Source organism: Mercurialis annua, linkage group LG8 (assembly GCF_937616625.2).
Source record: "Mercurialis annua linkage group LG8, ddMerAnnu1.2, whole genome shotgun sequence".
NCBI classification, from domain to species: domain Eukaryota; kingdom Viridiplantae; phylum Streptophyta; class Magnoliopsida; order Malpighiales; family Euphorbiaceae; genus Mercurialis; species Mercurialis annua.
Genome location: NC_065577.1, coordinates 12020401 through 12042185, shown reverse-complemented (window position 1 = coordinate 12042185; position 21785 = coordinate 12020401). Strand labels below are relative to the sequence as shown.

General features: G+C 33.1%; 3 protein-coding genes and 1 long non-coding RNA gene across 4 annotated transcripts; 1 reads left to right on the top strand and 3 right to left on the bottom strand.

Moving 5' to 3' along the window:
* Window positions 1-1930: 1930 nt before the first annotated feature.
* On the bottom strand, window positions 1931-6242 carry LOC126660147 (uncharacterized). Its single transcript, XR_007635238.2, has 3 exons — window positions 6109-6242; window positions 4182-4297; window positions 1931-3470 (listed from the first exon to the last, which is right to left on the bottom strand). It is a non-coding gene; the product is annotated as an uncharacterized LOC126660147 (long non-coding RNA).
* An 8047-nt stretch (window positions 6243-14289) lies between these two features.
* On the top strand, window positions 14290-18484 carry LOC126659710 (uncharacterized). Its single transcript, XM_050353046.2, has 7 exons — window positions 14290-14512; window positions 14605-14717; window positions 16020-16088; window positions 16252-16310; window positions 16653-16713; window positions 16807-16860; window positions 18119-18484. The coding sequence occupies exons 1-7, from the start codon at window positions 14359-14361 to the stop codon at window positions 18395-18397; spliced, it is 789 nt and encodes a 262-aa protein (XP_050209003.1). The 5' UTR covers window positions 14290-14358; the 3' UTR covers window positions 18398-18484.
* A 285-nt stretch (window positions 18485-18769) lies between these two features.
* Window positions 18770-20633, bottom strand: LOC126659801 (uncharacterized). Its single transcript, XM_056104122.1, has 3 exons — window positions 20534-20633; window positions 19243-20043; window positions 18770-18837 (listed from the first exon to the last, which is right to left on the bottom strand). Exons 1-3 carry the CDS (start codon window positions 20631-20633, stop codon window positions 18770-18772), a joined length of 969 nt encoding a protein of 322 aa, XP_055960097.1.
* A 58-nt stretch (window positions 20634-20691) lies between these two features.
* Window positions 20692-21301, bottom strand: LOC126659802 (polyubiquitin). The gene has a single exon (XM_050353130.2). The coding sequence runs from the start codon at window positions 21247-21249 to the stop codon at window positions 20779-20781; it is 471 nt and encodes a 156-aa protein (XP_050209087.1). The 5' UTR covers window positions 21250-21301; the 3' UTR covers window positions 20692-20778.
* Window positions 21302-21785: the final 484 nt, after the last annotated feature.

The following is a 21785-nucleotide window of genomic DNA, read 5'->3' as shown; positions in this document are numbered from 1 at the left end:
GCCGACTGAACCGTATTGACAAGACAAACAACTTCTGTGTTTTTACCGAGAACCACTTCTGTCACAACCTGAAATCTCGAGTCGAGACTTGTCACGACCCGATTTTCAACGTCGAGACCGGCGCTAGAGAATGGGAGTGGTTGCTCCGAAACCCGTAGCAAGCCTTAAAAATACATTAAAAACCACTTAATTTTTTTTTCGCGGAATTCAAATCATATTTTCGAACATTTTAAAATCTCGTTAATGTTTACCGACTCTACCTATCATTCCCACTGCGTTCTCCTCCAAATATCACTGTCTTTTCTTATTCTCATTTCTCTCACAATTTTCATATTGACTGCATCTTTACAACTCCTTCACTCATCTCTATGTTTTCCGAGTTTCACACGTCAAACTCGTACTTACCACTTTCTTATATCAAAAATTATTCTTTTAGCTTTTTCTTACACCATTGCGTCACTGTACTTTCTATTTCGTAATGTCCTTAGATTCTCTGCCCCTTTTTTTTTTAAATCTGAATCAATTTCAGAATTAACTTGTGACGATTCTTTCGCCAAATACACTTCATTACTTAACAATTCCGTAATTCATATGCCAATAATCAATTTCCTACACCGAAACTTACCTCCTTCTACCACAGAATTCTTTCTCTAGGAAATTATAATATTACCGAGTTAAGAATTTTGTCGATGCTTTTGCATCACGCGTGAGATTATCCGAAGATTTTGTACTCAACACATTTGCTATAACATTTCCTATTCTGTAATATTTTTGCAGTGTAATCATAGCTTTGAAATTTTCTAAATCAATTTCTCAGCCTGAGATTCCATTCACTTTGATTCGTGAAAATCTCACCAATTACATCATACAACTCGTGTCTCTATCTTGAGCACACGCATACAACCTTCTATTACCTTTCTAGGCGTCAGAAAAGATATTTCTGGTACCCAATTGTCTTGTCTCCTTATCACATCACTTTATACTCATGACTTTATTTTTCAGAGAACACACATCCTTGTTCCAATCACTTTGACTCTTAATCACTTTTTTTATTTGATTTTCATTCTCACTACGACAATCCTTAAATTTTTGTTCATCAATTTATATAGCTTCAATGCTAACTTTCACTTCTCCGTTCTTTCATTTATACTTATTTTTCTTTAAATAATTCATGAATCCCGTTTATGACCAATACACGAAATTTACCGATTATCTTTAATCGTAGACACTTTCTATACTCTTTTCTATTAATCCTTTATTCACCTCTACTCTTTATTTCAGGATTACTCCTTTTCCATTTCATCATATTTCGTAAAAGATGAAATGATACTTTAGCATTAACATCGTCTTTAACCACAACACACTCTTTGTTACTGCTTCACTTATTATAATAGGATGGTTCTGCACATCCAACTACTACCGTTCACTGAATGTCTTTCTACATTTCATACCACATCTTTAGTGCAACATCTCGCTAACGTACTCTTAATCGATCTATTCGCTCGATCCGCCGCGTAATCCTTATATCTCAAAGGATATACCTAGCTTACATTATCGGTATTATCATCTAAGATACCCGATAATTCTACTATATCGTTATCGAATTTCTACTCGGGTAGAAATCCGGATATTCGATAAAAATTTCTCCTTATACTTGAATATCAGAACGTACTTGAATTCTTTGTCCCACGAAAAATGCTGATTATCTCGAACTTCTTTCGATACTACAGAGTTATGTCCAGCAAAACTTATTTAAAACTCAAATTCACTTTAAAACTTAGGGCGTCCCCTTTTTCTTTTCAATATCCATTCAGAATTTTCACTTTTTGAAACCAAAGAAAATCTCATTTAAGATTTTATTTTCTCGTGATCACGAGTTTATAGTAAAACTCTTTTGAAAATAATTTGGCACTTCTTTTAATAAGTTGCTTTAGACATTTCCAACTCTGTAGAAATCATTCTTCGCTTTCTTCTTTCGTTGATCAATTCAATGTCAACGACAACGCCTCTATATCTATAATTATCTATCGTTCGCGATTTTTACCTACTATAGGTAATGGGTCATTTCCTTTACCCTTAACAGAGGTCTCATCATGAGTCTCCTCTTTATCATGTTCTATTTCTGCAACATGAGTTTCCACTTATTTTTAGCCACTCATTCTAATCAAATCACGTTGCTCACTTAGCAACCAATCAAATTCAAATGCGCAAACAAATCGCATATCATCCTTTAAACATATAATCACCGAATAGCCAAACATAAACCATATAACTTTTCACATAAAATTTTAAACAAACAATTTTCATACTTCCCACATATCACATTTTAGCACGTTTTAAATACTGAAAAACATGCAATCATATTCGGTTTTCATTAACCGAAATCAACTTTAATCAACGAATCATAGAATTGCAAATAAGCACATAATCACATAATCACAGACTCACTTCCTAAGGGAAAGCTGAAGATCGAGGATTTTGAAAACGATGATGTAACAAAGACATGATTCGAATTCTTATATGCTGCAGTAGATTCCTATGAATACTCATAAATTCCTAGGAACACGATAGACATTTCTAAGCCTTTACACTTTATCACTATGCAATCATTCGACTTTTTCGAATATTGCTCACACATTATCACGCAATGGCCCAACTCATCGACCATTGCTCTGATACCACCTTTGTCACGACCCGATTCTCGGCGTCGAGACCGGCGCTAGGGAATGGGAGTGGTTGCTCCGAAACCCGTAGCAAGCCTTAAAAATACATTAAAAACCACTTAATTTTTTTTCGCGGAATTCAAATCATATTTTCGAACATTTTAAAATCTCCGTTTAAAAACATTCCGATAAAATCATGATGAAACTTTATAATTAATTTTCTATTTAATTAATGTATTCAAGTTTCATACCCACTTCACTGGGGTTTATAATGCATCTCATTATGCACACACCATCTCATTATGGTGATAACTGCATTTTACTATGCAAACCATTTCATTATGGATTTAAATGCATTTCAATATGCAAACACATTCGTTAAATTAAAACTGATACTTTTTAATTACTGGTTATCGTTTTAATGCGTATTCCTCGAATATCGTCTTTTACAAAACTGATAACATGCATTCATGCATATAGCCACGTTGGGCCCCATATTATACACATAACATAGTTGCGTACAGTTTTCTTTACTCTGTATCTCAAAACTCTCGGTACTACCGTGTACCCGGGTTGCAACTATTTCCCAATACCTTAATGCATGTCGTTAAAATATATTATAATCGTGCGATGAAAATAAAACAGAGTTCATGCGTGGCAAACATCGCAAATACTGACATGCTAAGGCGTCTGTCTATCTATTCTACTGCAGCTCTACAGATCAAGATAAGACCAAATACCATATACGCAAAACGAAGACTTCAAGAATCAAAAAGATGAAGTCTCGTCCAGACACAGGCAATATTCCTGAAAAATAGTTCCACAACGTGGGTCAGATATACTGGTGAGTTTACAACTTACAAACACATATTAAATACTTTACCACGTTATAAAATAGACATATTAAAATATTTATTATCGGTTTAATCACAGAAACGTAATGCTTTAAATGAAATGCCATTTCTAATCCATTTCCCTCTAAGTCTCCTTTCAGACTTAGGTTAATAAACTAGTCGGCTGAACCCGTACATTCGCTCGACTCTAGTTTATTTTTCCACAATCCTTTACAGCTCCAAAACGGACTTTAGGCTGTTTCCAACTTTTCTCATGGACTCAACGACCGATAACATTTAATGTTCCATGACGCCGTTAGTCCTTAAATTAATCGGCCGAACTCTATCGTTCTGTTGCCGTTAACTTGTTCAGGGTTCTAGACCGTCGTCTTAGAAGCTCTCCCGCTATGTCTGGACCGTCGTCTCAGACTTCCAGAACGTCGTCCGGATTCACACAGCCATTCCACTTTACTCATAAAATAAATATGCATGCAATAACTAGTGATCACATAGTCCTATTATAACCCAATAGGATGGCACGTTTCGTAGACTCATTCCATAATAATTTTATTTACTCAAAATAATATACGATATATTTAAAATGCTTTATGACATTAATTTTCACATTAAAGTAATAATAGTAATTTTATTACTTTAATGTATGCATGTAAAAATGCAAACTCACAGACTGTCGCTCCATAAATAATTAAATACGCCACGATGATCCACTATTAGCCACTCGGTCTATTCCAACCGGTGCTCCTTCACTTTGATCCGTCAATAGTTGACTTTCCGTCACATCTATATTCAGGAATCGTGTTAAGTCGATCTCAAAAATAGAATTCTAAATCTATTACCGACCTCTAAACACGTAGCCACATAAATACGATATCATATCGTATACAAACAATTATCACATTAAAAACTTTTCACAAAACACTATCCTTTTCGGTCGTTATTTCAACGTAACCGATTCACAATTCCTTCTCATTCTCGACTCTTCGAGAATTACGAACCTACTCTCTCGGGTTCGATTCATATCTAAATTCTTTCATAATTATTCACAAATAATTATTTTTTCTTTTATCTCTTTAATTAGTTTCATTAAACTAATCAAATTACCATATTTCCCTTTTATCACATTACCCTTATTCCATTAATTACCGAACTAATTAATAATATTTTAATTATTAAAATTCGGATTTACTTTCAATATTGGGTCTAACCATTCCATAAGATAATTAAAACAGCCCCTTATTGGATTAAATTCCTCTTTCGGTTAAAATACTAAAATATCCTCAAACTTTTCAAAATTGACCATTTAGGTCCTTTCGTAAACTAATCGATTTTCAAATCGAGAAAATTACTTAAAATATCCAAAAGCATTCTACTTCAGATTATTAACAAATATAATCTGAAAACTTTGGCTAACATACAATGTAGCCCCTCATAATTTGGAAAACTATAATTTAACCCCAAAACTCTAGTTTTCGGCAAAAACATTCAAATCTTTCCAAAAATTACCAAAATCATTCTACATCAGATTATGTACATCTATAATCTGGAATTTTGGTTAAAATACTGACTGGTCCTTCATTTTTACGAAAGTTACATTTTAACCCCTTAACTTTAAACTTTGACAATTATGACCAAATCTAACAAAATCCAATAAACCATCAAATTCACATACACAAATTATTATATATCCAGAAATCAAGTTCTCGTTTAATTTCAACCAAATCCGTCATTTTAACCAATTTTACAATTTAATCCCTAAACTTTTTAATTTGCTAAACATCTCCAAAATTAACAAAATTCACACAAACTTCTAGTCATTCTCAATAAATCTAAACATGCATCTTTAACATGTACAATAAACCATGTATTTATGAATTTATAAAAATAATACCGAACTATCAAACAATTTTCATACAAATTGCTAACATAAAAATCAATATATATGGCCTCCAATTTTAACAATCTCTACACATTCTTTTCTTTTTACATAATTTAATTTCTCATAACCATACCAACATAAAATTAATTGCATGCATAACAATTCTAACAAACAACTATCCACCAAAATTATCAACAAATCAAAGAAATATCTTTCCAAAATAATTTCTTATTTATTCGGCCAACACCCAAATTTTCTCATCTTTTAAATTTTCCTTTTTACCATAAAATCATATAATCATAAAATCTTTATTTTCTTTGAAAACCAACATGTTTCAAAGTTAAAAATTTCTTAAATATTTTATGCCCATAAATCCATTATTATTCGGTTTAAGTAAAATTTTAAACCTTAAAAAAATTTACTCTCTTTAAGTTTGATCTTTAAAATTCCGAGATCTACTTTAATCCATGAGTTTTCGGATTTAAAGAAGCATTTAATATTTTAAACCTTTTCCTTACTTTAACTCTTAACTTGTTAAAATACCTATAATTTTTCAAAAATAAAAACCACCCATGTCTTTGATCATCTCCTTAAACAATATTTTTAAATAGAATTCATTTTTTTTAATAAACTAAGCATAACCCGCAAACATGCACAAACTTTCCATAAACAAACACAATAAAAGTACACATAATAGGGTAGATATTTAATATACCTTAATAAAGCTTTGAAGGTGAAGAGTTACAAAGGAAAAATGGAGTCTTTTTTCCTTGGGTATGCTTCGGCAAAACAAGGAAAAATAGGAGTTTTTAGTTTGTCTTTTGCAAAGTAAAAGAGAGAAATATTTTCATTTTGGGTAATAAATTAATAAATGGGTCTAGCTTATTTTTGATAATATATACCAATATAATTGTTTAGCTTGGAGTTAAACTTGGTCTCCAAGTTTTTATTTTACAAATGACACATGTTTTAACATGTGTCATGGTTTTATAAATTTTCTTTTCATTTCATGACACATGTTTCTACATGTGTCATAACCCCTACACCCCATTTATACTCCTTTTTGTCTCTATACTATATTTTGTAGTATATTTACTTTTATGATTAATTAATTACATACTATTTTAACGGTTTTTAAAATAAATAATATTTTCTCGAAAACCAATTCCGATGCATTCTTATTTATTTTAACTTAAAAATTCAAATTTCATATTTAACCCATTTTAAATATTTTAAAAATCATTTAAAAATATTTTGCATTTATTTAAAAAAATGCCACTGCACATAACAAATCAATTTTCAAATAGCACGCAGTCTATTTCTAACACGTAATCACATAATTCACACAATTTGACTCGATTAAAGCCTTAAATTGTCAAATTAACTTTTCTATTCCCGGCCTAAAAGTCAACGAGACTAATCTCACCGTCCGATCTTTTAAAATTACATCTTTAAATTTTCGGGGCATTACAAGACTAGCGCTAGGGAATGGGAGTGGTTGCTCCGAAACCCGTAGCAAGCCTAAAACACTAATATATTTTTTCGCGATCTATTCCAACAATCAGTCATAAGATCACAAATGAAAACGTTTTCTGGAAAGCTATTTAAAGCGTTACGATTACAAACATTCATTCATCGCCTTAATATGATATGTAGAAACCAAGGTCTTACGTCACGATACCTCTTATCAAGCATAGCCCTGTTTTGCATAGCAAACTGTTTAAGGTGCAATTTTTTTAGAACCATACAATTCTATCAAATATCAGAGTATAGACAGAACATTTAAAACCATTTGACAAAATCCATATATACATACTAGGACTTAACTGTAATACCCCTTAGTATTTTAAGTGTCTATTTTGCGTGAGTCCGATTTTAATTGCTTAGGATCTCGAAAATAGTGAATAAATTCATCTCATGAATTTATAAGGGTGAAAATGTGATTTGGAGTGTGTTTTGCCTTAAGTTTGACTTTTGGCAATTTTACGTGTTAAAAGTGAATTTTTCAATTTTTCACTAAAACCGTCAAAATAATTATTTTAAATATTTTTAAAGACCCAAAAATATTTTAATTCAGCCCATATGTTATGTTTTAATGTTTTTGAGTATTTGAAAAAGTTGAATTTATTTTTCCCCTAGAGTTCGATTTATTCACAAGAATGCCATAATGGCGAACTTGTAAATAAACCCATCATGGACTAGCTATTACTATGACTCTTCTTCTTCCCCAAGCAAATACATTGTCTTCTCCATTTGTGTGGGTGTCGAATTCTCCCTAAGTCAAAGCATAACTTTTTATTCTTTAATTTTCTCACAAAAATTCCTTAATAAAAAACGTAGCAAATTTCCCGTAGATTATTAATCTATCTTTACATGTACGATCAAGGTGAATTTCAAAGCTGAAAACCTTAATTTTATTTGCTGATGTTAGTTGAATCTTAGAAAAATGCTTAGGATGGTTTAAAAATGGTGTTTGATGGTTGATTAGTTAGTTTTGATTGTTGTTTATGTGGGTTTCGGTTTTAAAATAATTTTTACGTAAAATTAAATTATTTATTTTAATTTCTGGGCTGATCTAAATGATGAAGTTAAAATATGCTTTAAAGTGTAAATTTTATGGATTAAAAATGTTAATTAATTCGGGTATTAATTTAATTGTTTGGGTTTCGATTTTTAATGTTTTTAAAGCTTAAAAATCGCTTAAAAAGGGTAAATCAATTGATTTTAAATTTCTGGAAATGAGTTTGTTTATGATTGATCTAAATGTTGGGGTGATGGTGAATAAATGTTTAATGGTGAATTTTTAATGGGTTGTTAATCGATTTTGATTTTTAATAACTCTATTCGGTTAAAATTGTTTAAAAAGGGTATTTTTGTCATTTTTAATTTCTGGACAGAAATTATTCATGAAAATTTTATGAACTATATATGATGATTATTTATGGAATTTAATTGATTTAATTGAAGTGTTTTGACGGATCAATAATCGGTTTTGATTATTAATTGTTATTTCGGTTTTAATTATTAAAATAATGGAAAATAATTATTTTAAAAATTATGGGCTGCTATTTTGACTAGAGAAAAATTAAAAATGTATTTGAAATTAATTTTGGTGAATTTCGGTGTAAAAATGGCTTAAAATGGATTTTTAAGCGTTTTTAGCGTTTTTGAGTTTTCCTGCCAAAACCACCGGAATGTGAGCAGAGGGGATAGAGCATGTTGGCTCAGTCCTAAGCTCAGTTGGCAGCAGTTAGTGCCGAAATGATTTTGGCTGAAAATAAGGGGGGACCGAGCCCCGGGTCAAAAATATTTTACGGAAAAATATTTTTGGTTATTTTTGAATTGTGGTATATTTGTTGAGATTTTCTAAAAATGTATTTTTAGAAAATTATGTGAATTGAATGTGTGTTAGAATTATATGAAATTATAATTCTATGTTTATTTAATGAAATAAATAAACTATATGGTGTATCGTATAGAAATACGATGACGCGGAAAGAGATAGTCGGAATCAAATTTGGTTATGTGATTATGTGGTTTATTTGGTTGAGTCGGTCTAGAGTTTATCCTAAAATTTAGAGTTAATACATTTATTAATGTTTAATCTCTAAATTAGATCCAGCGAATTTTGTCGCGGAAACCGGCGAACGAAGGTTTTGATATTCGACGGGTGATATTTTTAAATTTGGAATAAGCGAGTACTATGAGTGTGTTTACAACTTATACTGCTAAATATTAGTATTAAAAATATTGCGAACTGCTTTACATGATTTGCAAATGCTTATTTTATTTTGAATTTAAATCGCATGAACTATATACATAGTTTTGAAACCGATTTAGATTCATTGAAACATGCTTACTATTGGGCGGCAATAGTGTTGTGTGATCACCGGTATTGCATTTTAGAATGGGTTGCATGTGAATGTGCTGTGTGAATCCTGGCGACGGCCTGGAAAATCAGGCGACAGCCTAGACTCTATGTGAACAGATCTTCAAAGGCAACGGAATATAGACGACCAAAGGCAGTAAAGAGAAACTGCCGAGATCTGAGAGGTTGAACCTTTTAAAAAAAGTGAAATGACGACGATATATATGTACTGCCGAAATCTGTTGTATGGTGAAAGAGTCTAAAGACCTTCACATACGTAAAAGATGAATGATCAGATTTGACGGGCTAGAGTACAAAAAGAAATGAATAAATACGGCCATGAAAAGGTTAACCCGTAATGTGGTGAAATGTTGTGGAATATTTATGTTTCCTGTTTTGAAAGCATATAGGAACATGAATCATGGTTTAGGGTTTCATATGAATCGGTAATCTGGAATGCGTTGTTTTCATATTAATGTTTATTAGTACATGTTGTACGCGTTCACTCAGTTTTTATAACTGACCCCGTTGAATTTACAATTTTTACAGGCGAGTAGTTTGAGGTGTGGATTTCCAATTTCTTGTTCCGAAAATTCCTGGCTTGAATAAAGTGAGAATGACCTTTCCTTTATGTGTCTAAAGTTGCAGTAGCTAGAACAATGAACGATGATACCTTAGTAGTCGTTGGACTTATTTATGCTTTATATTTTACAACACTTAAACTCTGATAATATGTAATATGTGAATGCTGTGCGAAAGTCCGAGCGACTGCACGAGTATAAAATGCGATGAACGCATCTGCATAATGAAATGCAGTTAAGTCCATAATGAAATGCAGTTAAGTCCATAATGAAATGGCCTGCATAGTGAAATGCAGTTATTACCATAGTAAGGTGGTATGCACAATAAATCATAATGAAATGGTTTTGAAACTAAAATGCAATAATTAAAGAGAAAATTATGTCCATGTTTATGGTAATTTTTATTAGAACATTTTAAACTGCGATTTTAAAATGTTCGAAAATGATTTGAATTCCGCGAATTTTTTTAAGTGATTTTAATGTATTTTTAAGGCTTGCTACGGGTTTTGGAGCAACCACTCCCATTCCCTAGCGCCGGTCTCGACGCCGAGAATCGGGTCGTGACATTAACTAACTGCAATACTACCGATGGAGACTTTTTTTCTATACATACTTCCAAAATACAAATTTCTAGAACAAGAGTAGAATTCCGTCACTTCAAAAAGACTATTCCCCTGAAAAAGGTTATATCAACAGGGTCAGTTAAAACTGAGTGAATTCATAAGTTTACAAATGAGTATTATATAAAACATCAAAACAATGTTATAAAACAATCATTCATATGCATCCACGAATAACTTCAAATCGAAACCTTAAACCTCAGCTTATACCATCATAACCCATATCCAACTGATTTCCTAAATAAGTTTATGATACTTATTCCTTATGGTTTGGTCCCGGGATAGTTCCTCCGAGTTCAACTTGCACCATTTAATATATCAAACTAATCGAGGTGAGTCCCGAGATAATTCCACCGAATTTAACTCCCTAAACACAGGTCTCGAGATAATTCTACCGAGTTCAACCTCATGTCTATCATATTCTCGAGAAGATATCTTTAACTTTTTGAAACTGCATATTCTTTAATCTTAACTGGTGATCATACAATTCCTATTGTCGTCCAATAGGAAATCTTGTTTCATCGAATCTATACTGGTTTCAAAGCAATGATGTATGCATGTCAAATAAAGAATTTCATTCATAAATAATGCTATGCAAATTGTATAAACATTTCCATATAAAAAAGGCACTTTAATACGTCAAATGTAAACATCGCTATAAAATCACTGCTTGCTATCCAAAAATAACTTCGATCACGAAGCTTTCTGAGCTTCTTGTTTGGTAGTACGTTGCCTTTCCGGATCTAAAACAAATCAAAAATAATACTCGAGTAAGAATCTAATTCAATATACACTTTAAACTCGAGAATTAAACGTATACATAACTCGTCGTAATTTCGCGTCTAACTCAGATACATTTCTATTTAAGCTTATCGATACAACAATTTCTATTCCATTTATGCCTTTAGAATAAACCTAAATTCAAAACGTTATTTGATTTAATTATCAAATAACCAACTTTATATTCAATCTCGACTATAACTTTTTAAAGTACTTTATTTCGTCAAGCTATTAGCCTCGTATTCAAATTTAATCGTTATTTGGTTTTCGTATCAAATAACCTAACATACTATATCAACTTAGCATTATCATATTCCTCAATTCCATATTCCAAAACCAATTTACAAATGATATACACTTGCTTAAAAATCATATAACGTTTTATCGTAAAAATGTCAAACTAACGCGTTTAAACTTAATTCGATTCATCGCTCATCGAGCCAAAACCTATTGAAGAAATGCTTCCTCCCTCGTCACTTGGATACTAACCACGCATTCCCTATGGACTGCCCACCTCTGCTCGGCCGCAGCAGAGCTGAGCTTTGCTCACGGCGGAATTTTACCGGCGGCACAATTCTGCTTCGGCTGAGCAGAATTCCGCCTCACCGTGGGCAAAATTTTGCCCTTGGTGAGCAGAACCGGAGCAGGAGCAGCTGGCCGGAGGTCTTGTCGGCCCTAGGGATCAATCACACACTAAAGTATCAACACAATTCTCAATTCTCACCTCACAACACATCATAAACATCAAACAACCACACAACACCATAACCTATAAACCCTAACCATTTTCTTTTCAATAATTTACCAAAATTATCCAAGCAAATCTTAAATTGAATAGTTCACCTTGATAACCTTTGTTTCTATGATTGATTTGCTTCACAAATGGTGAGTTTTGGTGAGAATTTGACGGAGCTATGGTGATGGGGTTCGGGTAAGTGAGGGAGAAGGAGAGGGTTTGATTGTTTTTTTCTTTTGCTATCTCAATTGAAAATGAGAGATAATGATTTATTCAATCCCTTAGGTGTTAAATAAATGACATCACGTAGTGGCTAAAAGTCCACTTTAACTTGGTTTTTACACTTTAACTCAATCGATAAACCGACGTGCTTAACTTTCATATATTATCGGAAATCCTTTTTCCGATTAATTTTTAATCGTTTTATATAATAATAATCTTTACTTAAAACAATTATTGTTTTGTGATTCACATATTAATCTTATTCCGATTATATTTATTAATTAAATTCTCATTTCCGACCTGTTTGACCTAACTTTTTTAATATAAGGCACGTGGCACTAGGGGTGAGCATGGTTCGGTTTGGTTTGGTTTAGTAAACTCCAAAACCAAATCATATTTTAAGGGAAAATATAAAAACCAAACCACGCCAAATATTTACTTAAAATTTCGGTTTGATTAACCAAACTTTAGCATCGGTTTCGGTTCGGTTTGGTTCGGTTTGGTTAATATAGATTTAGATAAATATTATATATAATTATACGTAAAAATTAATATTATACGTAATAATTTTTATTTATATGTGTGTATTAGTTTATATATTTTATTTTTATATATGTATCCATACACACATATTATATTTATATATAAATATTTCAATAAATAAATTTTATATTTATTTATACATATATAAATATTAATAAAAATAATATTATTGTAAACTTTGGTTTTTCGGTCGGTTCGGTTAACCACTAGTTGAAACCAAACCAAAACCAAAAACCATACTTTTTTATAATTTGAAACCAAACCAATCCATTTTAACCATTTTAACCAAATCAAAATTAATTTCGGGTTGGTTTGGATCGGATTAATGGTTTGGTTCGGTTTTTGCTCACCCCTACGTGGCACGATCTAATCATCTTAACATTTTTATGGTTATAACAAGTTCTGACCACACCGGCGGTCAAACCCGCGCGAGTGCAAGGCCATCAAAATGTCAACGAGGTTTAAAAGTATATCTAACCTTGTGTGCATACCAACTGCGCGTGGGTATGTTGACACCGTTTTACCGCTTTCCAAAAGCATGCTAAAATCAATATTAATAGGCTAGAGGACTAACCATGTTAATTTAGCTAATCAAATCAATTTCAGCTAGTCACTTAGACATCTTAGGACTACCATGAAAAAGTAGTAACGATTGTATATGTTATTTAAGATCACCTACATAAAATCAATCAAACTTAGACATCCGGTTTTAGGCTTTGTGTATGTAATCAATCCAGAACAGTCAGACTTATGTTATTTTTTAGAAATTGCCAAGTTTAGATGTATGCTTAAAAGTACCTGTAACTTGCTTTGCATTGACCAGTCCAGATTGAGTCATATGCGCGTTAAACGTGTTTATCGCTTTTCAAACTTGTTTATTTCCAGCATTATATCCTATGAACTGCTATTAAAATGTCGAGATGAGAATAAAACGAATATGTCTAGTAAATAAGGCCGCTAATAGATAAGCCAAGCACATGAATCTTGGAGAGGTCCACGAACCCAGTCTTTTAGTCCGATGCACGAAAATCTTACCGAAGGCGAGTAAAGTTTTTTAGTCGGTAGAAAAAGCATTCCTAGTTGAATTAGGTGGCGACTCTATTTATCAAACCATTTCCAGATCAAGAAGTAAGCCATAAGACTAGGCGGTCCGCTCACAATTTCCGTCTCCATTTTTTTCATATAAATTTTTATTTTTAAATTTTAAAAATTATTAAAAATTATTTTATATATTTTAATCATAAGATCCGTGAATTTAATATTAATTTTTTAAAATATTTGTATATAATAAGTTTATATTACAAAAAATATAGTAATAATCTCTTTCTTAACGTATTTTTAATAAAATGTTTATAAAATTAATATAGAAATAAAGTTATAAAGAATTCAATGTTAGAATTCATTCCAAACATAAATACTAAAATTCATTAAAATATTAAAATTTATATTATTTCATTTTAAACGGTGTAATTAATTTATAAATAATTTTTTTATATAAAATTTATTTTATGAATGAATTTTAATTAATAATTGAAGTTGTTCCAAAGGGGGCTAAAGAATTAGCCGAGACCAAGTCCAACTTAAAGAATCCCACTCTTCAACTACAGACACTCAAATGGAGTACACCAGTAGCTTGAAATCCCTATACACAATAACCCCATTACCCTTGAATTTGCGTTCAAGGTCAATTCTTTTCTTAACCCAATTCAAAAATAACTCTTCACCTTCTTCTTCTTCCTCCAAGCGCTTCTCAACTCTATGTTCTCTGTGTAAAGTCTTTATCTTGCAGGAACAGTTTATGTTATGTGTATGTGATGTTAGTTTGGTGGGTTGTTTATTCGTTTTAATTTTGTGGGTGCAGCTCAAAATGCAAATGCAAATGGAAATGGGAGTTCTTTGCCTCATGGAGCTGGTGAAGCTGTCTCTCAAGTCTCTAAAAATAAGCTGCTTCAAGTTGTATTAGTGTCTCCCCAGGTATTCTTCACATTTTGGTTCATGCTTCAATTGGTTTTTGCAGTGCCTAAGTTTATTATAATTAGTTTAGCATTTTGCCTGCACGGGTTTGGTATAGTGGTCTTAGCCTCGGCCATATGGACGCCATAATCATGCTTCAAACCCCTGCTACGCACTTTCGAATAAATAGAGTGGTTAGGACTGGGCTGCCGACCATTATAGCCCGGCATTGCCAAGTATGTGGGCTTGCCGGCGGTCCATATCCCGGGATTTGACAACGATCCTGGGTTACCACTCGGGGGAGCGAGTCCTCGTCACCAAATAAGTTTAGCAAATTCTTGTATCATAGTAGTTTAGATGACTGTTAATGGGTGTTTCTTTATAGCTGTAGTAAGTGTGATAATTGTGCTTTCTATTGCTAGTGCAAGAAACATGGTAAGCATAATGCTTAAATTTCCATGAATGAGACGCATGTCAACCATCATAAAATAAGTACCGTTATTCTTATTGCTCTGCAACATAAAAAGGAGAGTTGGTTGGTTGACTCAATTCGAGTTCAACCATTTGCTTGCTATATGTATCTTCCATATAAACTGATAATGGAACTTACTCGCAAGTTGCAATAATAGTGGGGTTCTACGGACACGATTCGTCTCATTACTTTTTAGCTAACAGTTTGTGCCAAAAGGATATGGAAATGTTAACTATTTTAAGTCACCTATGCAATATAAATGGTTGAACATAATGTTGATGCTTTAGCGATTTCTCCATTACTGTTTTGCTTATTCTTTATACTACTAACTATTTTTTAATCCTGGAATAGGCTTTAGTTATACGTCCATGGTTTCTGCATTAAATATGCTAAATTCAAGTAGTGATTTTCTATTTTCCTTTTTTGGATAAACTTGTAATGCAAAGTCGGAACTTTCTTCAGTAGCTTTCATGCTACTGTGTGACTACATCACTCAATTTAGGTTGTGTTTTACATGTGTCCATGACTTAATGGGTGGGTGTAGTTTTTTTTTTTCCTGCTATCTTAATACAAATGTGCTACCAAAATATCCATTCTTTAGGTTTAACTAGATGTTATTGTTGAACTACAACCAGAACTCAACCTGAACTGCAGATTAGATAGGGAAAATATTGTGCATTACGAGCTTAATATTCTTTCTATTTAACTTTGACTTTCAACTTTCAAGAGTTGAAAATATATTGTACGTCGAGGAGAAAATAAATTCTCCTTAGGCTTCCAGCCTTCTTCACGAAGTAAATACATCAAACCTTATTGGCTTATTCTGAGAAAATTTCTTCTGTCCTTGGCAGATTCCAGGAAACACAGGTTGCATTGCCAGGACATGTGCGGCAACAGCTGTTGGGCTACACTTGGTTGGGGTAGATATTTCACGCTGAATATTCAGTACTTTCTTTTTCCTTTAGAAACTAATTTAGCTACAAGTTTGTATGAGCAGAAAGTTAATATAAACTTTTCATTTATGTCTGAGCCTCATTATTATTATTTTATTTGTTCTATTTCATTTGTCAATTCCTCTTACAGCCCTTAGGATTCCAAGTTGATAGTACAAAATTAAAGCGCGCTGGATTGGACTACTGGCCGTATCCTTATATATCTTTTATGCGTCAATCCTTTTCTAAAAGCTTTATTTAGCGCTGTTTTTATTCTGCTGTATGCGAACATATTGCTCAATATGGCCAAATGGATTTTGCAAAGGCTTTGTCCCTCCTTATGATCTCTGATACTGACTCATGATAAACATACTTCTAAAAAATGTTCCCAGCGTATTAACCTCAAATTATGTATTATATCAAGACAATTAGAATCACCAGCATTCCTCTAAGCATTATGCTATTTAATTGTCTAATCACTAATGTTTAGCTCTAAATAAAAACTTCTTTGTGTTGTTTAGTTGCCTATCTTAAACTTAACTCGCGATTAAGATATGTGGTTGTGAAAGTTCATGACTCTTGGGCTGAGTTTCGAGACTATTTCAGGCAGCAGGTATTTTGTTTTTCCAAATCTGGAACTGGTAATGGCTTAAAATGATTTAATTACCATGCTTTGACTTAATCGGTCTCTCATCATTTGATGCAGGAAGGTGATAAGCGTTTGCTGGCATTTACTAAAAGAGGAACAGCAACTCATTCAGTATGTTTAACTTCCTTCTCCGGCTTATTTATATTCTTTCTTGCTATGTCATTTAAGCTTAATAGTTAACTAGGATCTTCTACACCTAGTGTTCTTCATAGGAATGTCTAAAGAATTAATAGGCTGTATAGAGATATAAGTAAAAATCAGTCAGACAGGCAGTTAGTATTAGAATAGAAGTGTTGATTCTAGAAATCCATCTTCCCCGTTTCTTCCCTTTTCAATTACTTACTCTGTCGACTGAAACTCTCTTATCCATAATCTTTCTATCCTTCCGAGCAAAACCTCGGGCTCCATTTTTATGCTTGCACACAAGAACTAGAATCCTATGGTGGAAGGTTTGAGAAATCAGACTGAAGAACGGAAGGTTTTTGAGAAACCTGGATGAACGAGTTGGAGCTCTCGATCTTGAGCTACAAAAATCTAAAGATCAAGATTTCTGAATTTCATCTCGAAAATTAATGAATACTTGGGAAGACCTTGTAATTATTATATGTGCAGAATAGTTGGAAGAATCTGCGACTCAGGTTCCATGTCTCTTTCTGATGCTGGGGGTGTTGAGGGTTAGAACTTGTCAACTTCTCGGTCAATAGAATGAATGAGGCTAATTAGGAAATTGAAATGCCAAAACCTGATCTGAATCAAACTTTTTCTAAATCTGATACATTAGGATAATTTGATGTGGAAAAACAGAGTATTAACAAGAATGATGCATATGCGAAAATTTGAGCTGAATGCAATGGTTGTAGTTATGGTAATGATTTGAATAGAGAGTTGATAATGGAATATTAGAATGAATTTCTGTCCAAACAGTGATTCTACTTCGTTGTGGAAATGACAATTAATTGCAAAATCATTCATAGCTTCTATAGAAAAATCTTGAGTCTGAATTTCTTTTTTCGAACTCGGATAAATTTTCTGGAATGAAGAAAATCGGAAAGGAAATATTCATGCTTAGCATGTAAATCTTTTTTTTTTATAACCAAACTGAGTTAGATTAATTAGTATTTAAAATATTTCAAATCGAATTGAACAAGTCGGTCTAATTGGTTTTTTCCGATCAGTTTGTCGCAGAAGTGTGCTGGTAGATTTTACTTCCAAAACCGAACTGAACTGGAAATTGTATTTACAGTGTCAAACCCAACTGACGTTTACAGTTCCTTTTGATTATTCGTTATGGTTCATTTTTGGCACACCCTTAGGTACAATAATCAGTACCAAGATGTTATCAACTGAATAGAAGTTTTTAATTTTGCAGGAAATTTCATATAGAAAAGGTGATTATCTCATATTCGGCTCGGAAACAAGTGGCCTACCACCTGAAGCCTTGCAGGATTGTAGAAGTGAAGCATTGGGTGGTGGAACCATTCGAATTCCTATGATTGATACTTATGTTAGATGCCTGAATCTGTCTGTAAGTGTTGGCATTGCATTGTATGAAGCTTCAAGACAGCTGAGCTATGAGCAGCTTGAATTCCCTTCAGAATCTTTGGTCGATAACGGCCAATCATTTATTACTGAGGATATTTTTGCATGATTTTCATATCCGTCATGATGGCTTCGACGTCTTTACCTGTAACTTCATTTGCAGATTGAACTAGTAATGAGTTTTCACATTTTTGCATTTGTTTTCCTCAGTTTTGATCTCTAACACAATTTCATACCGGAAACATGGACTTAGGTTCAGATCTATGCTGTACATAAGGTGGTCGAATTCTACGTTTTGATATTTTATTTTTGTTTTTGTTTCCGAAAGCTTTTTTTATGTTTATAATAAATTCTCATAAAAATTATATGGAAGCGGCGTGCCTTCTGATAGTTCGCTCAAATTTATGACAATTTAGTGACCGGATCTGAGACGGAATTGCCATCTAGCTATGACTATCTTTTATAATCGACATAGTACATCTCATTCCTTTATTCCTGTAATAAGATCATCTTCACAAACTATTGGACCTGAAGATGATGGAAACTCATCTATTTGTAACAACAACAAAGGCAAAATTATTTCTCTTGGCCAAAATGAACTTCAACTATTCAACACAATATCCTAATTATGAATAATTAAAAATAGGAATTAGCACCTTAATAACTAGAAAAAGAGTTGTCAATCCCCAGTCAGTAGCAAGTTTTGAAGATTTCATAAGAAAAATAAATTAACAATTCAAGCTTGAACTCTTAAAATTCAATAAAAACATCCATCAATAATTATAATGAGAATAAAACTCTTGATAAAAAAGGTAAATAAAAAAAAAATCCTAATCTACTTGGCTAAATAGGCCGAGCATACACCCATATTTTGGGCGAGTGTAAACACGATCATAAAAAAATAAATCGATAACCAAATGATGGGCATGGACATGTCTGTGGAGTCGAAGGAACACAGCGAAATTAGAGTCTGGGTATAGGCAATTGCTTGAGTCCAATGTGAATCGCCAATAATGTTAATCCTTCGGTAACAATTCCTTGGGAAATTGTACACAAAAAACAACTTCTCATGGCCGCGAGAATAATCTTCACCAGCGGATTTACCTTTAATCAAACTGCAATGGATCACAACTTCATCGGCATTGTTAAAGAAGAAACATGGTCGGAAATAATTATAAGGCAGTCGTCGGTAAGAATAATAGTAAATCGGCGTAAAATAGTCATTCATGGATTCAATCCTGATGAAAAATGGAATTGTATACACTCTACTCCATTTGTCTTCTTCTTTCATAACCCAGATATCAAGCGAATGTGTTTCCGTGCACAGCCTATCAATGACACAAAGCATTCCTCCTAAAATACATAAATAAAAGTTTAAATCAGAAAACAGCCCGAAAGGCGGCGCAACTTTCCAAAATCTCTCCTCCGATATGTCGAAACGTACTAAAAACGTCTTGTCCCCTGGATCGAAAGCTACCCAATATAGACTACGGTTGAGAAAAACTGCAGTCTCCAACCTTCTAAGCCATGAAGATTTGTAAATTCGCATCGATGGGAAATGGTTATGAACACTTGAGCCGCTATTATTTAAATTCAAGACTTGAAGAGTTACCCGAGAAGGCCGCCGTTCAGGGCGGTGAATGGACGGAACTCTTACCGCCTTATGAATGTGACTGGAAGGGTCATAACCAAATCCAAATATTTCATCATCATAATCAAACGACTCAGGCAGAGGCAGCCTGAGATACTCATTTTCTGGCAAAAAAAAAAGAAAGGTGTAAGTCAGCTTTCGGCAAGTCACATAGGACAAAAGTCACCGGGATCGCCGGAAGTTACTAATCACAAAGTACATTGACCATTTTGGAACAAAAAATTGTTCGGTGACCATTTTGCAACATGAAATATTTTAAATCGAACATGAGCAGTTACAAATGTTAAAATGTCGTCTGGTTGATGATAAGCTAATTTGATGTAAACTCATCATGCCACCGGCTCTTCAAATTTGATGATAAGCTAATTTGATACAAATATTAGAACTCGTCATGTAAACTAAGAAATACTCTTTGCTCTTCAGAATCGAGCCCATCAAAACATTATGAATTTCTCAATTCATTCCTGCATTGCTCTTCAGAATCGAGCCCATCTATCTGATTGAAACTTATCATTAAATTCATTTGAAAATTTTATTAATTTTATTAGAATTTCAAGTAAACATAGCCAATTTTATAGAATTAAGATATAAAACTTTTCTTTTCATAGAAATTAATTTTAACCTTTATGCTGTTTGTCGTTTTTTGTTCATCAAAGAAGCAAAGCAAACAACAAATTCTTAGAACAAGATCCATTATTCTGCCATGTATCGTTATTTCTGCCATGCAATGATAAATAAAAAAAATGGCTGAATTGAGCAAAATAATAAATTTTATTAATAACAGCAAACACGTTTAAGTAATAACAAGCCTAAATCAGTCTATCAGAAACATAAAGATCTCAGCAATTTCCACCGCCGCCACGGAGACGGAGCACAAGGTGAAGAGTCGACTCCTTCTGAATATTATAATCAGCAAGCGTCCTCCCATCCTCCAGCTGCTTCCCGGCGAAGATCAACCGCTGCTGATCCGGCGGGATCCCTTCCTTATCTTGAATCTTGGCCTTCACATTATCAATCGTATCGGAGCTTTCAACTTCAAGAGTAATAGTTTTCCCCGTCAGAGTCTTGACGAAGATTTGCATTCCTCCTCTCAATCGGAGAACGAGATGGAGCGTTGATTCCTTTTGGATATTGTAATCGGCGAGAGTCCGGCCGTCCTCGAGTTGTTTCCCGGCGAAGATTAGTCTCTGTTGATCCGGTGGGATGCCTTCCTTGTCTTGGATCTTGGCCTTCACGTTGTCGATTGTATCGGAGCTCTCGACCTCGAGTGTGATGGTTTTTCCGGTGAGGGTTTTCACGAAGATCTGCATGGTTTGAAGAAATTTCTAAATAGAATTTGAGAGATTTTGAATATTTGTTGAAGATATGATGAGAGGATGAGGAGGGGGAAGTGGGTAGTGGGTTTATATAGTAAGCGAATAGCCGACTCAATGGAATAGCGTGCAACCGAAGGAACCACAAAATTTAGGGATTACGTACATAGTCTGGATTCATCTCGAATGTTCTAGTCCCACTTGGTTTTGGTAAAAACAAAAAAACAATTACCAAAATCCTTAAAATTAATTAATTAGTTTTATTTTGAAACAAAATTTAAACTGATCAGAATTAAATCTGTATATATAATCTATTTTTTTTTCAAATAGGAGATATATAGATAGAAATATTAAGATCATATATATAATTTATGTATCTATTTATCTATAATTTATCTATATCTCTACAAGGCGAAGCTAGAAATTATTTAAAAAGGGGTCAAATTTTATATAGTATAAAATAAGGTGGTCAATATATATTAGGCTTAATTATTTAAAAAACTCATACCTTGAACTTTTTTTTCGTTTATACC